The following is a 16,829-nucleotide window of genomic DNA, read 5'->3' on the forward strand; positions in this document are numbered from 1 at the left end:
TTATTGCTTTTTACGCTTGAAAATGTTTTTAATCCAAATTTTAAACCTTTCCAATAATGTCGCTGGCATTGGTTTAACTGAAAAATGAATAGTACTATCTTTTCTAGTTTTTCAAATGGTGATGATTTTTAAGTTACTTACCGTAGCGATATTTCAGAGATGTAGAGATAAATGCATATTGAGACTCAGAGTCGTAGTAGATTATAGGGACAATATTCGTGTATGATGTAAGATTTGTCCTCCTGTCTTCTCTGTCGCAAAATCTAAACGATGAGTTTCAATTGTGCGGCTACACTACATCTGGCTAAGGGTAGCGGTGAGAGGTTCGCATAGTGTGTGCACAGAAACATAGCTTGGAAGTAAAAGCGCTGTCATCTTTTGCCGTGACGGAGGATCTCAACTTCACTTCTGTACTTAATCTAGTAGACTTTTTCTTTAAAGAATGTGATTTTGAGGGGAACAGTGAGGGATAGTCTGGAGCTGACCACCCGGAACTTATTTCATTCTCTACTTCAAGGTTCGTTACAGGTCGCCACCACCACCGCTATGAAAGAACTCTACTTTCGAACCAAAAGACGTCAAAAATCAAATGGAATATGATTTGTGCTAAAGAACCTGCACTTTGAGGTTTACAGTAGCTTTTTTCTGAGCGCAGTCAGTACAAGGTATACCTCACACATACCTTAATCTGGTGTGTGCACACGCGATATGTGTTTTTCGAGGGTCTGTTCGGAACTAATCTAACGAAAAAGGGCAAGAAAAAGGAAGTAGTACAGTGTCGATTGAGTTCGGCTAGTCGAGTAAAATGAAGAAAAATCACACCTGCCACTAGACTCGCAATATCTTTGAAGATGTTCTAGAAAGTGTCATGGCCTCGGCTTCTGCTGTATAAGTCTAGTTTCTGGCATTTCAAGGGATGCACCAATGCGTTTGACTGCAGTTCGGAATCGTTAAGGTTTATGAACGTGTTAGTTTGTACAATGAGTTACTGGGACCGTCGACTCAGTGTTTTTATCCTTCCAGGCAGCTCTGGCAAAAATTCGTAGACTACGAAGGTGTCAAACCCTCGGTTGGCATTGAGCCGCTTTCGAACCACGCAGTCGTGATCGTGCAATCAATCAATGCAACCGGACGGACCTCTAAGCGGCTGCGCCCTTATCATACTATTATATCAATTGATGCTGTCGAATTCTAAAATTGGAAGAAAGATTTAAAGAGGACATATGAAAACCTATTCATAGTTCTTTAGTCCATGATGATATCTTTTGAGGTCCCTAAGAGAGAAGTGTGAGCACGAAGGAGGTCTTACACAAAAGGAGGCACGTATAACTTGCCTGTAACCAGTAAGGGTCTGGTCTTCATTTGTCTTAATTTCTACGCCCGCTTTAATGCACCCTTCTGACGTCGATCCATCGATGTTGGCGATGCTTATCTCGATCATTGCGTCTTTAGGTGCCTACGATAGCTTTTTTCTGAGCCCGGTCAGTACAAAGACCACTCACCACATACCGTAATCCAATATGTGCACACGTGGTACCCGTTTTTCAAGTCTCTTTTTTGTTTGTTTGTTTTATAGGCAAATTCTTTCCAGTCACTGGAGGCTTCCAGTTCGCTACCACATTTGTCAGGCTAAAATGTCCATATATTGTTAAGATCGGGATTATAAACTAGGAGCTTAAATTACCCTCTCATCGCAAAAACGTCCACCGTAACCGCTAGGACATAAACATCTGCTACAATTTCGTGGATGGGGAAACCCTCCTCTCATGCATACTGCTGACTCTACGAATTTGCACCTATCTAAATAGTATTTTTACATTCAAACGTTCAAGAGTTCATTTTTTAAAGATTGGAGACATCAATAGATAAACCTACTACTTCCACATGTTGTTTTGGCAGCTTTTTTTAAACACTTTACTTGCTTCTTTTCCTATAGTCCATCACTTCAATGTATCCAAATTCCAACCATTTTACATTTCATCATTTCTTTGTTTTTAATAAAACTCGTAGTTTACGTGCACCTTTACAGTTGTACAGCTCATTTATCGCTGATAGATCCGTGAACGATATGAATGGCGAGCCCATAGTTCTCCGATAATTGATGTCCTTAGGAATCATTATTGGATTATCGCTTGGAGAGGGGCTGCAACGTACTTTCCAATGCTATAATTAAGTGCACCTTTGAGTAACACTCACTAGTGCATGATACTTCCGTAGTCATAAGGGAATCCATAGTCAACGCTTTCACTCGCGGGCAACTTTTCGAACTGTTTCTGATACGTCTTGATGTAGTTGTTCTGAAATCTTGTCACTTTCAAACAAGTGAAACATGAAGATTCCACCGCAATTAGAAATAACACCTTGAAGCTACTACGTGCCAAATCTGGATATCGGTCCTCGAACTGCTTCTGAAGTTTTATTTTATGTTCACAAATAGAAAGCATGCGAAAAATGTAGAAATTCTGATTGCGTAAGTACCCCAACGTTAATCCAGTTTACAGCGATGTAATCGTCGCGGTCATGTCTACGATGAGTATGTTCGAATCCTAACGCATGTCCAATTTCGTGAGCAAAGCCACCAAGGTGAGCACAGTTTCGATCAATAGTTATGAATTGGGTTCCTCCTCTTCTCCCTACGGTAGACGAGCAACCGTGTTCTGTTTCTACCACGTAGATTCTATCTTTAGCTGAAATTTACTATAAGGTTGTGTTAGTATATCTTTGAATCTTTGGAGGAAGCATACCACGAAGTTAACGATGTTAGGACTTCTCAACGATAAGGTAGGGTTAGAGGTTTGGATTACGGATATGAGTGTGTTCACGCTTAATTTCTCCGAAACACCCTGAGAAACGACGTGTAAAACGGGTTTCAAGTTTAATTATTCCTACGAGACACCTTATATCGCGCCACTCTTCCATACGCGGTGCATCCGCGAGCGAGCGAACAGTAATCAGTGAGGTTTCCTAGCGGCCTATTCAGAAAAACCGGTGGTTATGTTGCTGAGAGAACGGGCACGTTACAAGGTGCTCCGTAGGGAAATACAAACACGAGTGACTTCTGTTTTTCAGGACCTTGAGGGGTTGAGGGTATTGTACGTGGGCACGCTCAGATTCGTTAGCCCTCTATTTTTGTGAAGAGATCACTATGACATTCTCGTGCAGGTGCCTTTAAACACATAATAATCTAGGTATTATAACAGAGATGTTCTCACCATTCCTTGTATTTGTGAAATAAATGCAGGTGTCCTTCATCCAAGCATTAGCTGCCGTTACAAACAAGTCCCGCAGTCTCTTAGCTGGTTATAGAGTAAGTGATACCATTCAAAGTTGAACATGAACATTGTTCTCACTGAATCTGCTGTTGAAGTAAAAATTCACTCCTTGTAACCACAATGCTGAAGAGTTTCTTCTTTGCTCCTGGTGCTGCAAGCGGTTATCGAAACTATCTTCTCCTACTATGGTATCGTTGGTCTGGAACTGTAACTGTGTCAAAAGAAAGTCGTAATTGAAACAAGATTTCCTGCTATTATCTTTGGAGCAAAGGGTAATGTTATTCTAGATGTTGAAATTACTTTACTCCATTAATCAAAAACCACACTTTGGAGTTCTGCTCTTTAGTGAATGCTGTTTGGACAGTGCTAAGGATCAGGAGGAGCATTGGCCTACATCATAATGTTTTATAACATTCTAAATTTACTGCAATTCAGAATATATTCTGGATTACAATAAATTCAGAATGTTATAAAACACCAAGAAGAAAGTGGATGGCACTGACTTTTTCACTAGATGCATTTGGGACGCTGCAAAGAAAACGCTTCTAGTTTTAACGTCGAGGAAGAAGTTCGCCTTTACAGCTGCGGAGACAAGATCCACGTAAAATTCCGTATGTGTACCCCGCACTACTGGTGACCTCAGCTAGGAAAAGAGTCTAAGGAGGATTTTGCGTCGTCAGCTGAAATGTGATCGTGAGAACGAGCGCAGCTCCAGCTCAAGTGCGAAGGAGTTTGGGAAGGCGTGGGAGGACAAGGAACCGAGAACAGCCTATACTTTGCTAAGGCAGTATTGCGGCAAGATGGAGAGGTGTTTGCCTGTCCTAAACACTGCCAACGGAGCCGCTGTCAGTCATGCCTATCTGAAAGAAACATTTCAGCGCTCGATTTTTATTCGTGAGATGACAAAGATAATCCGTCCAATATGTATTGACGAAAGGTTACCTGACTCGCGGAGACACGCTATCATAATTCATCCCACAAAAAGCCTTCCGTCGCGTAACCCGGGAATTACTGGGGAACATCAGTGCTGCGTGTAATGTACAGGGCTTTGGAGTGGATCATCTTGGATCCGCTAGTCAAACATCGCGAGAAATCACTCGCGACTAACAAGTTGGCTTTCGCCTTGGTCAATCAATGATCAGGTGATCAGGTGTTTATTGTGAGGAGAGTGATTGAAGTGGCGCAGAGGTATTCGAAACCCAAACAGTTAGCTTTTCTGAGATTCGGAGCCGCTTTCGATTCTATTCACAGAGGTCGTCTTCTCAACGCGCTTAGCACCGATAAAGTTCCAGGAAATTTCATAACCTAATTTAGGACGTGAACAGAAGAACATCTACTGGGTTTTGAACACCAGTTAGATGTACTACACCGTTTGAAGTGGAAACCAGAATGAGACAGGGGGGCCGTAGCTGGATCTTTTCTGTTCAACTTTGCCGTCGATGACATAATGCGAAAAATAGTTGTGCATTGTGCGGCCGATGTCGATGTTGATGTTTTGCCATATTTTATCGTCTTCGTCTGGGCGTCCCTTCGTGGATATCGAGTTCGCCGACGATGTTGTAATATTCGCTTTGAGCTGCAAATTACAACATGTTGCTAACTTTATATCGAAGTTAGCTGCATCTGACGGACTGCAACTGCGCCATGATAAATGCAAGCAGACGTGGATCTCCTCGAGACCCTCAACGGGAGTCGGAATGGACAGAAAACCTGAAGAAGAATTCGTGAATGAGTCCATCTGTTTTGCTGTATGCTGAAAAACAAGAGAGACATTCAGCGAAGATACGCTGAATTCCAATTCGGCAGTGAACCAATTCAGTCGGTAATCAAGTGCCTGCGGCCGACTCTCATCGCCAACAATGTCAAGCTGCGAATCTACCTATCCACCATTTCCCTTATCACGATGTATAGATTGGAGACTTAGGCAGCGCGGTCGACGGTGATGGGAAATCTTGGTTCCATGGAGAGAATGCTGTTTAGACGCCTGTTAGTCTCTTTCTTCCCAATGGTGTGGCACAAAAGAACCTTACTCGGAAGTGGATATGGGGTACTGACGGATGACATGTGGAAAACACCAACATCTTGCGGGCTTTCTGAAGTATTCATGAAAAACTGTCTTCGCCTCATTGGTCACATTATGAGGTGATCGTCTGACCATCTTGTCCAAGTTGTTCTGAGGATGTTTCCAGTTCTTAACTGGACAAGGCTCCCTGGTAAAAGAAACAAACGGAGGCGGTGAAGGAAGATCTGATCACATGAGACGTTTGCAGGGATCTGATTACATGAGACGTTTACGTTTACGTTTCAGTCGAGACGTAAAACTCCGCCGCCTATGGAATAGCGACGGATGGGTAGATTCTATGCGAGATCCAGCTGAAGACTGGTCAAAATGGGCTCGGATATGTTTGAAGACGACGCCGTAACACCCGCCAGTTGACGATTAAATCAAGTCCGTATTTTGGATACTAGTACATCATAGAAACGTTAATTCAAATTAGCATTAATTGCTCCACAATGTCATTTATTGAGGAAATTTCTGCAAATGTGCTATTCTAGTACATACCTTAGTGACGTTAATTACGTGCGTTTTACCTGCCACTCCATTTTTCGTTTTCTCTGTAGAATCGGGTAAAATCCCACTTATATATGCGACAAGTAGGAAAGTGAAGTACATCGTGCTGGAAACCGGATAAAGAAAAGTTATTTTGCAGCCACGTATCCACTAAGGAAAGTAAATAATCGAAAGTGAAGACGACGTAGTGGTTTATACATAACAAAAGGGCAAATAGGATAGGTGGTAGCTCGTTCTGTTGAAGTTATGCTGCGTACTACACATAGCCACTTTTATGGGCTATTTTATAGGCTGTTTCTTTTCACTCTTATGGAGCCATTGGTCGGAGTAAAACGAAATATGTGAAATGTACAATAATACTACAGAAAAACGTGATGCCACACAAAATTGGAAGAGGCAAAAGCAAAAACAAAAATTGGCCTGAGCTGGATATCCATTCCGTAATTCGAATGCAGTCCTATGGAGAGAAACTAACAGTTGATTAGGTCTAGAACGTGCAGATAGGGTGTCAACTCCTATAGGCTGTAGAATGTGACGGACATTCTGAGTCTGGATGCTTAAGATATAGTTCCATGAATTGATTATTTGTGAAGTAATGCTGCATTGGCGTCGCTGAAATTACGAATGAGTTGTGGTGAAACGAGACGAACTATAATATGTTCGTGATTGTTATAGGACACGAATTTTTCAATAGGAGGACTCAGCTGACCATCGTTCACATGGAGATACTCATGTAGTCAGACATCCTCTGTGCATGAAAGAATCTCTTGAAAGTTGTTCTGTTGATGAGGTGCTGAATTATTAGATAGTATTTTAGAGAATATCAGAAGAATCCCAATGCCGCTTCTTTATTGCTATCGAACGTTACTACAGTGGTTTTTTTTAGAACTTTTGAGCATCAGTAGTTAGATTCAAGCCTTTTAATTGATAACGCTATGGAAGAATTTTATCAGTTCTTCTCCGTTTCTCGTTTCCTATTGGTAGGGTTGGGAATGATGTGGTGTATTTCATGTCAAGATGCTTTTGAAAAGAAAAGACACGACAGATGCCCTTGCACTGAAAGCAGCTAGTGAAGAACTGATAATGCAAGCCGGGAAGATTAAGTACGACGTCATCAGAGTGACCGAGAATGCGAGAAGAGAAGCACCAACTACTAACTGCTGTATATGACAGTGAAGAAGGACTGTCCCTAGGAACATACCACAGTAAAGGAGTTGATGGAGTCGGTGTTCCCGCCAATGCATGTATGGCAATGAACATCGACTTTTTCGAACAGCTGATGACCCGAATCGAACATTCACGGATGTGAAGATACGGATAAATACCAGAATGAAGGCAAAGTCCACGCCTTCCTTATGGACCTTGAGAAGTTTTTCCTTCTGGAAGACTGAGGCCCAAGAGAACGCCTAAAAAAGAGAGGAGGTTGAGAAGGTGTGGATAACTACTAGCTTTGAATACCGTTTTACCCTGTACAAGGTCGAACCCCAGAAGAGTGCCCAAAGAAGTTCGCATCAGCACCCACGACTTGCCACAGAATGGCCTGCGCTAGTCGGCTTCTGAGAAGGCACCGCAATAGACAACATCGAAGACGAGTATGATCAGCTAGTAGAACATCTTCGCGACTCTATGAGAACATAGGGTTTTACAAGGGGGCTAGCAGCGGACTAAGAGCGGGTTTGTGCCTGAACTGACGAGGACGAATTCAGAGGACGGAGTCACTGTTTCTGCTGATGCAAGACTGAGTCACGACGTCGTTGTATCCCGCACGTCGATCCTGCCAAAAAGGTGCAGTGAAGTGACTGGGGCGTGCAAAAGAGGGGTTTGAAGTCGCCTCCAACAAATAAGCTCTATTTGTCCACCAAGGGAGGATGCAATGTTACCTTACAAACCCACACTAGAGGCTTGCAACCTGCCCGTGGGTTTTAAAATTTTTACGTATGTCACTGTAAGAAGAGAGAAGCCTCTGCCCAGAGGAATGCCTAGTACGGTAGAGCAAAAAAGGACGGGGTTGCATTAGTCATCTAAACCACTAAAGCGGAGAAAGACTAAAGGGATCTGTACTTATAACGTATAATGCGCGTACGCTTCCATCAGAAGCAGCCACGATCTGATGATGCAAGCTAGGAAGATTAAGTACGACGTCATTGGCTGACCAAGAAGAGACGACGCCACCCTCTCAACAGGAACCCTCTAGGAACATAATATGCGACAATAGAGTTAGCGCTCTCGTCAACGTGAATATACCAGAGAACATCGAACATCTCGAGCAACTTAAAACCCGAAACGGACGTGTGCGGATGAGAAGATGTGGTTCAGCGCTAGCTTTGACAATCTTGGTCGCTTACCCTTCAATATCGAGCTACATAGAAGAAGAAGTCGAAACCTTCTATATGGAGCTAGTTAACTTCTCCAAAGAGGACCATACCTTCGACAAGGTCGACGGTGAGTTCAACGCAAAAACGGGCCCGAGAAGAACGCCTGAGGAACTTCACATCGGGACCTCCGGCCTACAATGAAATGAAGAGAGGAATAGGGTCTCCGAGTTCATCATGACGACTAAGGCCACCCGTGGGAGCTGCAATTTCAGAAGACCTACTCCTTATGGACATTAGAATCACGTGAGGGAGGGTACTGTTGAATTTGAAACTGAACATTGAAACAAAAATTGAAACTGACGACATCATCGTAATCTAAAGGTACTGAATGACGTTTGTCGCAGTTTTGTCGAAGTTCTATACGGGATCGAACCATAGCCGCTCTGAGAGGGTTCTTTTCCTTTACAGGGAGAGAAAGGAAAACCGCAAAGTTCAGAGAACGGAATGTCATAATCATTAACTGGGATCTCCTCGCTACGTTATCTGGCTTTTGAGAAGATTCGCCAATGAACAACAACGACGAGGGATACGATCCGTTCGTTGAGCACCTTTCTGCAATCTACGATCCCGTGTAGTCTTCGACCATCGGAAACCCATACGTCATATTCGTGGGGCGATAGCTTCAAAGAGAGAAGACCAAAAGTGTTGGTTGAAGCTGCAGACGAAGGAAATGGTATTCGCTATGTCCGCGGAGACTTCGGTATTCGCAAGACGAAGATGACTGCTTTCCGGAACACAGAAGGAAAAAAAATACAGCATTGAGAAGAGGGGATAAAGAAGATCATTCACGACTTATACTCAGATCACTTGGAGAGCTACGTCCACTTGCCTCCTCATCATCTTGCGGATGATGAGCATGTCAGGAGATCCTCCCTCCCGAAGTCCGACATGAAATCATGTCGGTAAGAAATCGTACATTACCCGGTCCCGACATGATGGAAACATCTAAAGAGCATTTCACCAGTTCTTATCTCTTTTCGGAAATGATTCGTGAAGGATCCAGTATGATTGACCAATACACCGTTTCTAAACTCATAGAAGTATTGCGAGAGTAGAAGCCGCCACTTCTCACCTTCATCGTCTTCAAAAAACCTTCGACTCAGACAGCCTTCGACAACCGAGGCGTTCCTACCGAGTACCTAAAGATATTTCGAGAGTTGTACCTTCTTCGTAACTTTAATTTCGTCATTCTACAATAATATGATCATCGACGTGAATAGAGGCGCAACGCGAAAGCTGGAATGGGACGACATGGGAGTGCAGATTGATTGTCGGCAGCTACACCACTTACACTTTGCTGATGGCATCGTTCGGATAAGATCTAGCATCAGCAAAATGGAAAGAATGCTTACCGAATTCGACGAAACATGTGGATGCATCAGCCTTTAGCTGAAACTAAAAAGGACGATGTTCATTGGAAACGAATGGGTCTCGGATGCCCCATTCATGCTAAACGGAACGAACGTATCCGAACTTATTACGTACGCTTATCTGGGGCGGGATATAAACGTGAAAAACGACCTGACCTTGATCTAATCATGAAGAAATGAGCGGCTCGAACGAATAAGAGCATCGAAGATGTACTGAAGAAGACCAGAAACACCCGACTCTGTGCTCACCTCTTCAACACCACCATACTTCATGCGACCTATGCTTCAAAAACTTAGGCATTTCGCAAGCAGGAACAAAATGCGGTGATCATTACTGAACGCTCAGTCGAAAGAGTGATGCTAGAGGCATCCCGCTTCGCGCAAGTGAGGGGCGGGATTCAATGTTTTGTCTTGTGTCAGCCATCGAGGATTAGAGACGCCGCTGCGTTTGCCAAAGAAAATAAAATAAGGTGGGCCGGACACATGATGCGCCTTAACGACAACCGTTGGACCAGAGCCGTGAGCGACTGGGTTCCCCGCGATGTTAAGCGCAGTACAGGAAGACCGCGGACCCGATGGTCAGACTTCTTCACAAGGTCGCTGGAGGATAGATTCGATTCTCTTCTATGCTTCAGATAACTCGGCACCTCGCAAGTAAGAAGAAAATGAAAAATGAAAAATGATGCAGTGATGGGAAGAAGGAAATTAGCAGCTTGGGAAAGAGTTCAAAAACTTTGACCTCTCAGGAATCATGGGCGTTTTTGGTAGCAGAAGGGTAGTTTTGTCAGCATAAAAATATAGCTTTTCGTGTCTATCGCGATAGGAGAAGCAAGAAAGCAACCCTTGCTCGCGATCGGAACAAACTGAAGTACAAGGTTTCCGCAGGGTGCACCTTTGACCGGTCACAGAAAAGCAACGAAGCAAATTAGAAGTGTGAGATCTTCAGCAAATAAAAGGAAAACTCTTCACGTTTCTTACCTATTCACTGCGGTTCGCTGTGGGATTTTGTTGCCCTACAGACATCTAAACCATGCTCAAGTTTCCTCCCACACACACAGCTAAGGCGCCTCGTGTTAGAGAGTGAATAACATCTGTGATTTTCTGTTTTAAAAAGAATAATGTTGATGATACGTTCAGTGTGCACATTTTGCTTCACGATATTTACGGTGTACTCTGCTCACCGATTCGAACTTAGCCACAGAACACACTTGATTTTCCTCTGTGCCATCCACAGCGACGGCTAATCCGCTACTCCGCAGTTTTTGCTGTTGCGTCATCGCCTGTTTGTGCACACGATTGCGGATCATACAACGTAGAGTAGGAGGATTTTCCTCTTATTCGATTAAAAATTTTACATTTACATTTTGCTTTATTGCTTTCCTGTGACCCGTCAAAAGTGAATAATAACTTTACGTACATTCTGTTTTATTAGTTTTCGCATGAGCAAATCGACGAGCAAGGACGTACAAGTGATACAGGTGATGAAAGGAGGGTTCTCTGTTGGCTTAGTGAAAATACATGGATGTAAACAGTGTTCAGAGTGCGAGTTCAAGATTTCAAGAGTATGCGGAGGCTTCAAGTTTTAGGATTCAGAGACTACTCTCTTGTTTAGAAACATAGTAACTGTATTTCACAAAAGTTCAAGAGAAAAACTCGAAGTTCCACGTGAACAATCGAAGATCAGCAACGCGGCCGGATTTTCCAGAGAAGTTTTACGAAATTTTCATGATAAAGGTTACATACATAAATTGCTTTAGATAAAGGAATTCACATTGTTCATTGTTGAAATAACTAAATGATGTTGAAATTAAGGGTAATGGTGAAAGGAAAAAGTTGACGTTTTTCAGTGTGCAGAAAACCTAGATATTTAGCTCTGATTGATGCTTAAAGGCAGCATACCACGAATCTGGGGTGGTACGAATTTCAGGTAGAGTATCCGTATATGGTTCGTGGGTTCGTAGATTATGGAGACTGGGGTGGTTCCGCTCATCTCTCCTTGAATCACTGGGAGCAGCCGGCCCCTGAATGCTGTTTTTTACGATGCCTTCTATTCCAGCGCGCCACCTTCGCACGCGTAGCGTCCCTTACTGCCTATCGGGGCAGTCCGAATTGATTTTCGACGAATAGCAGGGCTGAGGCGGCGCAATGGGTGGAGCGTTGCGATAGAGGCCATCGTACAAAACAGTATTCAGGGGCCGGCTGTTTGCAGTGATTCAGTGAGAGATGAGCGGTCTCCATAACCTACGAACCTGTATACGGATACGCCACCTGAAATCCGCACCACTCCAGGTTCGTGGTATGCTGCCTTTAAGCTCTCAAAGACGAATAACCAAGTAGTAGTCCTTTATCTTTTCTTATTGAACGTAAATGGCTCTGATAAGTACGGGGAAAAGGATAGGATAAAAAGAAAGTTTCATCTCTGTTGAATGTTGAAAAACTGATTGATGCTGCAGTCAGAAATGATGGTAAAGGGAAAAGTGGATATTTTTCGTGTGCAAAAGGTCTAAATAATTACCAGTGTACAATACATAAGCGGATCAAAACCGAGTAAGCCACTAATATCTCCAATTTAATGCACAAGCAACAGTATCGAATCGATTTTGTTTCCTTTCTCTTCTTGTTGGCGTTGCATGGCACAGGCTTGTGAAAGGATAAAATTACCAAATGTCTGTAATCCACGCATGGGATGTAGCAACGTGTTCGACTTCACTTCAGAACCTTTTGAGATTTGTGAACGTTTGGCTTAATGCAATGACTTGCTATCCGTTGTATGAAGTCAGTGTCCTTATTCTCCTGTATTTGATCTATTCCAGTGGGCGGCCATTCTAGCAAATAGAAAAAAAATTATAGCTACCCTATTATATTGTGCATCGAACAGATTTTGTGTTATTTTTCCGTAGTGTAGCTGAATATTCCAAGGTAGTGCCAATGGAGTTTACGGTAATTTTTTTTTTTGGCCATCAGGACAAGTGCAAATGCTTAGGAGATTGCATTCCGTGTGTGTTTTGTTTTCTTTTCGAGGAGTTATCACGGTTGCTGCAGTTGTTGTCGGTGTTCTTGTTCTCACTAAAATTCACATCACTGTTCGTCAATTTAACATGAGAAAAAGGAGCTTTCCTTTTTAGACTTGAAGAGAAGACATTGTGAAAATAGTTCAAACTTACTTGACTGAAAATAAACATTCATAGGAGATGATTTACGTCTATGTAACCAGACTCCTTTAAGTTCTTAGGCAGAAACAGTTACATGCTTGATGGCATATATAAATTCTCAACGGAGTCGATTTTTTAGAGTAACCAACTACGAAAGCAACGTTTGATTTGGATTTGATAGATTTACCTTCATCACTTCCGGAACAGAACCTTAGGCATATCGAATAAAATGAGTGTAAAATATTGATACAAGAAACACAGAACGAAACAAAGAGAAAAAAAATTTCATCGATCTTATGTAAGTTGAACAATTTTCGGGACCTTCTCCAAACTCTATAGAAGTGCCTAGTGTGGATCTACATGAAGGGAAGTGTGGAGAAATTGAACGTATGTAGTTGACTTAAAGGGATGAAAAAATCTACAAAAGTGAATACATCAGCCAATACATTTTATGTGCTTGAACAGTTAGCACAAACTTTATACTGAGTTGTTCCATTAGCTTCTTCACACGATCGTTAACTTCTTCACATCTGCTCGAGTTCTGAGCTTAAGGAATCGACAACTTATATCCTATACTTATGCTATCAATAAGCGAACTGTTTGGTTGTTGTTTTATAAAAAAGTACTAATAGAACGAAACTCATAACGTACTTTCGACCTTGTTTTAAGGGTTTATCCTTTCCGATAGCTATGCCACCTTTAGTGCACCCATTCACTTCAAATCCATCACTAATACCATAGTTACCATAGATTGTAACTCGAACTTGAGTTCCTTTTGGAGCCTAGAATTGCTGGGCAAAACGTAAAGCATTCTGCCACTACTTTCCTTCCAATAATTTACCTTAGCTTAAGCACAAACCTTAATCTTTGTCTTGCATTGATTTTGTTTTCATCTGTCATCATGCTGAACTTGATATGTAAATATCTGCCGATTTTCTGTCGCATTTACTGTACCTCCGCATTCGAAAGGCTGAGAAGTTTGAAATCTTAGACGCAAAAACGTTTCTTAATTTGCATATCAACAATTTGAATATATGATTGCTATTTTGCAGCAAAAAAGGAATTAATTCAGAAGAAAAATGATTGCAATCTTCCATTTTGAGTAAATTAGTTTGAGAAGATGTGAAAGAAGACATACTAACATCTTTATGATTAATTTTCATTCCTACGCTCCCAAGTGCTACCCCGCAGAAGGCTGCACCTAACAGGAAAATTGTCGTGGTAGACATCATTAATGGCTGAAACATTCGTTATCAACTTTATTGGTAGTGAGCTTTGAACATTTTGATTGCAATAAATCAAAAATTATGCTACCAAAAAAGATATCTGATGGAGAGAGCCTATACCTTGTAAACCGCGCGGCTATGAACTCTGCGGGCCTAAGTCTGCAGAGGAGATAAAGGATAAAGGATAAAGTTTCTGGCGTTAATCAAACTGCGTCCCCCACGTTCACTTCAATTCAGAGTCGTTTGAGGCTTTATGAACGTGTAACTGGCCTATACAATGACTTGCGGTGGCTAGCCGATGTGTCAAGTCAGTGTTTTTTTTTCCTTCCAGACAAGTGTGGTACCAATTTATCGATCCCGGATGGATGAAGGGCTTGGTGAGAACCAGGGCGGATTCGAACCTCCGATCGATCGTGCAGGAAGCAGAACCTCTAACCGCTACACTACACCCGCCCCCACAGTGATAATACGCATATAAAATATTTGCAACGAGGTGAGATCAATGTACACACAAGGGAACGTAAACCAAAACTATGTAAGAACACTACAATGAAATGGATGATGAATGAAGTGAACAAGGGACGGGTTGGGAGGGTGAGAGATGTCGACTCCCGGTACGGCTCTTGAACATTCGACCACCGTAGTTCCAGCAACCGCATCGAGCGTCCGGCAACCGCATCGAGCGATTGGGAGTCTTTACCGTTGACGGCCGATTGCAGGGATTGCATAGAAACAATAGCAACTAATAACAGTCTGCACGTCATGTCAATTGTAGTTGCCCTTGCGGTTTTCTGCCGCTTCACGGTCTTGTCCTCCGTTTGGTAGGGATGATCAGTTCCGCTTCTCGAATGCGTTGCTGTTGCTGGTTCAAATGCCCACATCCTTCACTGTGAGCCACTCATTCTTTGGCAGTGCTGCCTCGTTGACAAGAACCATATCTCCTACTTTCGATGTTATCGTGCCTTGTCTCTGATTTCTTACAATGAGTCGTTTCACTTGTAAGATATCTCTGTGTCAAGTAAGGTCGACAAGTGGTATCACCGACTGTTGTGTTTTCTCGGCCTAGTCACATTCAAGGAATGTCACCTGCTATGTGAGTGTCGTGATTACTGTTTCTTCCTGTGAGCGTGGTGGATCAGTAGATGGATTCACTGCTTGGCGTGGACGCGCGAGCTAGCCGTCTTCAGGATTTACAACTGGCTTTCCCTTTCTACTTGCAGTGATGAACGTACTTTCGGGATCCTCGAGCTGATTGCCTTCGAAGCTGTTAGTGGCTTTTTGTACACGGTGCATGTTGGTGAGGTCCGCGAGTCAACTGGTTAACGTAGGACTGGGGGATTTGCCCACCATGTATTATCCTGGAGCTCTTGGTCAATCCCTGGGCACCAGCATCGGCTGGATTTTCTGTGGTCGGGACATAGCTGAATTCGACTGTCACCTCTTTCAAACGTAGAGCTCCTCTGATCTTCCGCATCTCCTTGAGACGATTATCGACCAATCGTCCGAGAGGTCGGTTGTGTAGCGCTGAGTGATGTTTTAGCCAGCCAGTGCGGGTCATAGATCGAAGCGATTCTACGCGCAAAGGTCCTTCTCGTTACCATCTGTTCCGTCAAAAACAAACACTGTCTTCTTTCTAGTCCCACTTGAACCGTCATTCCGTCATTTCCATAGATGATCCACGCACACTTGTCAGGAAGCGAGGTCCAAATACAAACAGTTAGGAGAACAAAGGCGAGAGAATCTGCACGTCGATAACTTAGTTCTCGCTGGCAACATCACGTGACATACGCGACAAATCGACAGAGTCACGACAAATCTTCGCCGATATGAATATGAATCTCTGGTTTTTCCAACGATCTCGCTTTACACCAAGAACTTCCAGAAGAAGCGTAAGCCCAAAACACCTCTCAAAATTACTCGGTATCAAGTGGGACTTGGAAGAAGACAGTGTTCTTTTTTGACGGAACGGATGGTAACCGATCTTTGCGCGTAGAATCGCTTGGAGCTATGACTCTCAGGACTGGCTAACACCATGCTCACCCCCGCAAAGTGTTTCGAGAATTCATTGTGGAAACGAATATTCGAAAAAGACACGGAACTCCCATCTCAGACACAAGATGAATGCGGAATTATTACGCACAACACACACGGATTTCACTGCCTCTTCTCTCTTCACTTTTTTTTACACAAGATAGCGACAAGAACTTAGCAGTTTTCGCCGATGCCAGTGATATGGCCATGTGTTCATGCACATATGTGCTACTTCAACACGAATCGACATTAATGATGGCCAGGTGCAAACTTCCGTCAATACGATTGAAGACAACCATCTTAAACTCGAAGTGAACGCATTCGGAGTAGGAGCCAGAGTTGCACAATTAATTTCCACTAACACAAGCAATAAATACTCAACTACCAGACTCGCTGAAGCGGTATCTTCATATTCTCGGATTCTCAGATACCGCTGGGGCGGTATACACAACCGACAACTCGAAAGACTAGCGGATAATCGTCTGAAGGAGATCCGGAACATCATAGGAGCACTACGTTCGGAAGACGTGACAGTCGAATTCCGCTATGTCCCGACCACAGAAAATCCAGCCAATGCTGGTACTCGAGGATTGACCAAGAGTTCCAGGATAATCCAGGACAAATCTAAATTTCTACGTTAGCCAGTGGACTCATGGAACCCACCAATATATACCGTGTACGACAATCCACAAACAGCTTCGAAGGCAATCAGCTCGAGGATCCCGAAAGGACGTCCATCATTGCCAGTAGAATGGGAAAGACAGTTGTAAAACCTGAAGACGGCTAGCTCGCGAACCCACACCATGCAGTGAATCCATCCACTGATCCAAC

General features: G+C 43.1%; 3 protein-coding genes across 4 annotated transcripts; 1 reads left to right on the forward strand and 2 right to left on the reverse strand.

Annotated features, from left to right (window-relative positions):
• On the reverse strand, window positions 1-10,896 carry RB195_005747 (uncharacterized protein; the record flags this gene model as incomplete). 2 transcript variants are annotated; one of them, XM_064178452.1, is made up of 14 exons in its annotated part: window positions 1-77; window positions 142-263; window positions 1,335-1,456; window positions 1,510-1,629; window positions 1,685-1,800; window positions 2,022-2,143; window positions 2,197-2,297; window positions 2,361-2,408; window positions 2,479-2,687; window positions 3,213-3,296; window positions 3,351-3,471; window positions 5,836-5,950; window positions 9,511-9,608; window positions 10,771-10,896. In XM_064178452.1, 14 exons carry the CDS (start codon window positions 10,894-10,896, stop codon window positions 1-3), a joined length of 1,581 nt encoding a protein of 526 aa, XP_064035496.1. The 2 variants fall into 2 exon arrangements, with proteins under 2 accessions (XP_064035496.1, XP_064035497.1); XM_064178453.1 differs by lacking the exons at window positions 9,511-9,608; window positions 10,771-10,896 and having other exon boundaries at window positions 5,865-5,876.
• A 4,338-nt stretch (window positions 10,897-15,234) lies between these two features.
• Window positions 15,235-15,525, reverse strand: RB195_005748 (uncharacterized protein; the record flags this gene model as incomplete). The annotated part of the gene is made up of 1 exon (XM_064178454.1): window positions 15,235-15,525. The coding sequence occupies one exon, from the start codon at window positions 15,523-15,525 to the stop codon at window positions 15,235-15,237; it is 291 nt and encodes a 96-aa protein (XP_064035498.1).
• A 688-nt stretch (window positions 15,526-16,213) lies between these two features.
• On the forward strand, window positions 16,214-16,639 carry RB195_005749 (uncharacterized protein; the record flags this gene model as incomplete). Its single annotated transcript, XM_064178455.1, has 1 exon — window positions 16,214-16,639. The coding sequence occupies one exon, from the start codon at window positions 16,214-16,216 to the stop codon at window positions 16,637-16,639; it is 426 nt and encodes a 141-aa protein (XP_064035499.1).
• Between the last annotated feature and the right edge of the window lie 190 nt (window positions 16,640-16,829).

The sequence above is a fragment of the Necator americanus genome, chromosome I, assembly GCF_031761385.1.
Source record: "Necator americanus strain Aroian chromosome I, whole genome shotgun sequence".
Lineage (NCBI taxonomy): Eukaryota > Metazoa > Nematoda > Chromadorea > Rhabditida > Ancylostomatidae > Necator > Necator americanus.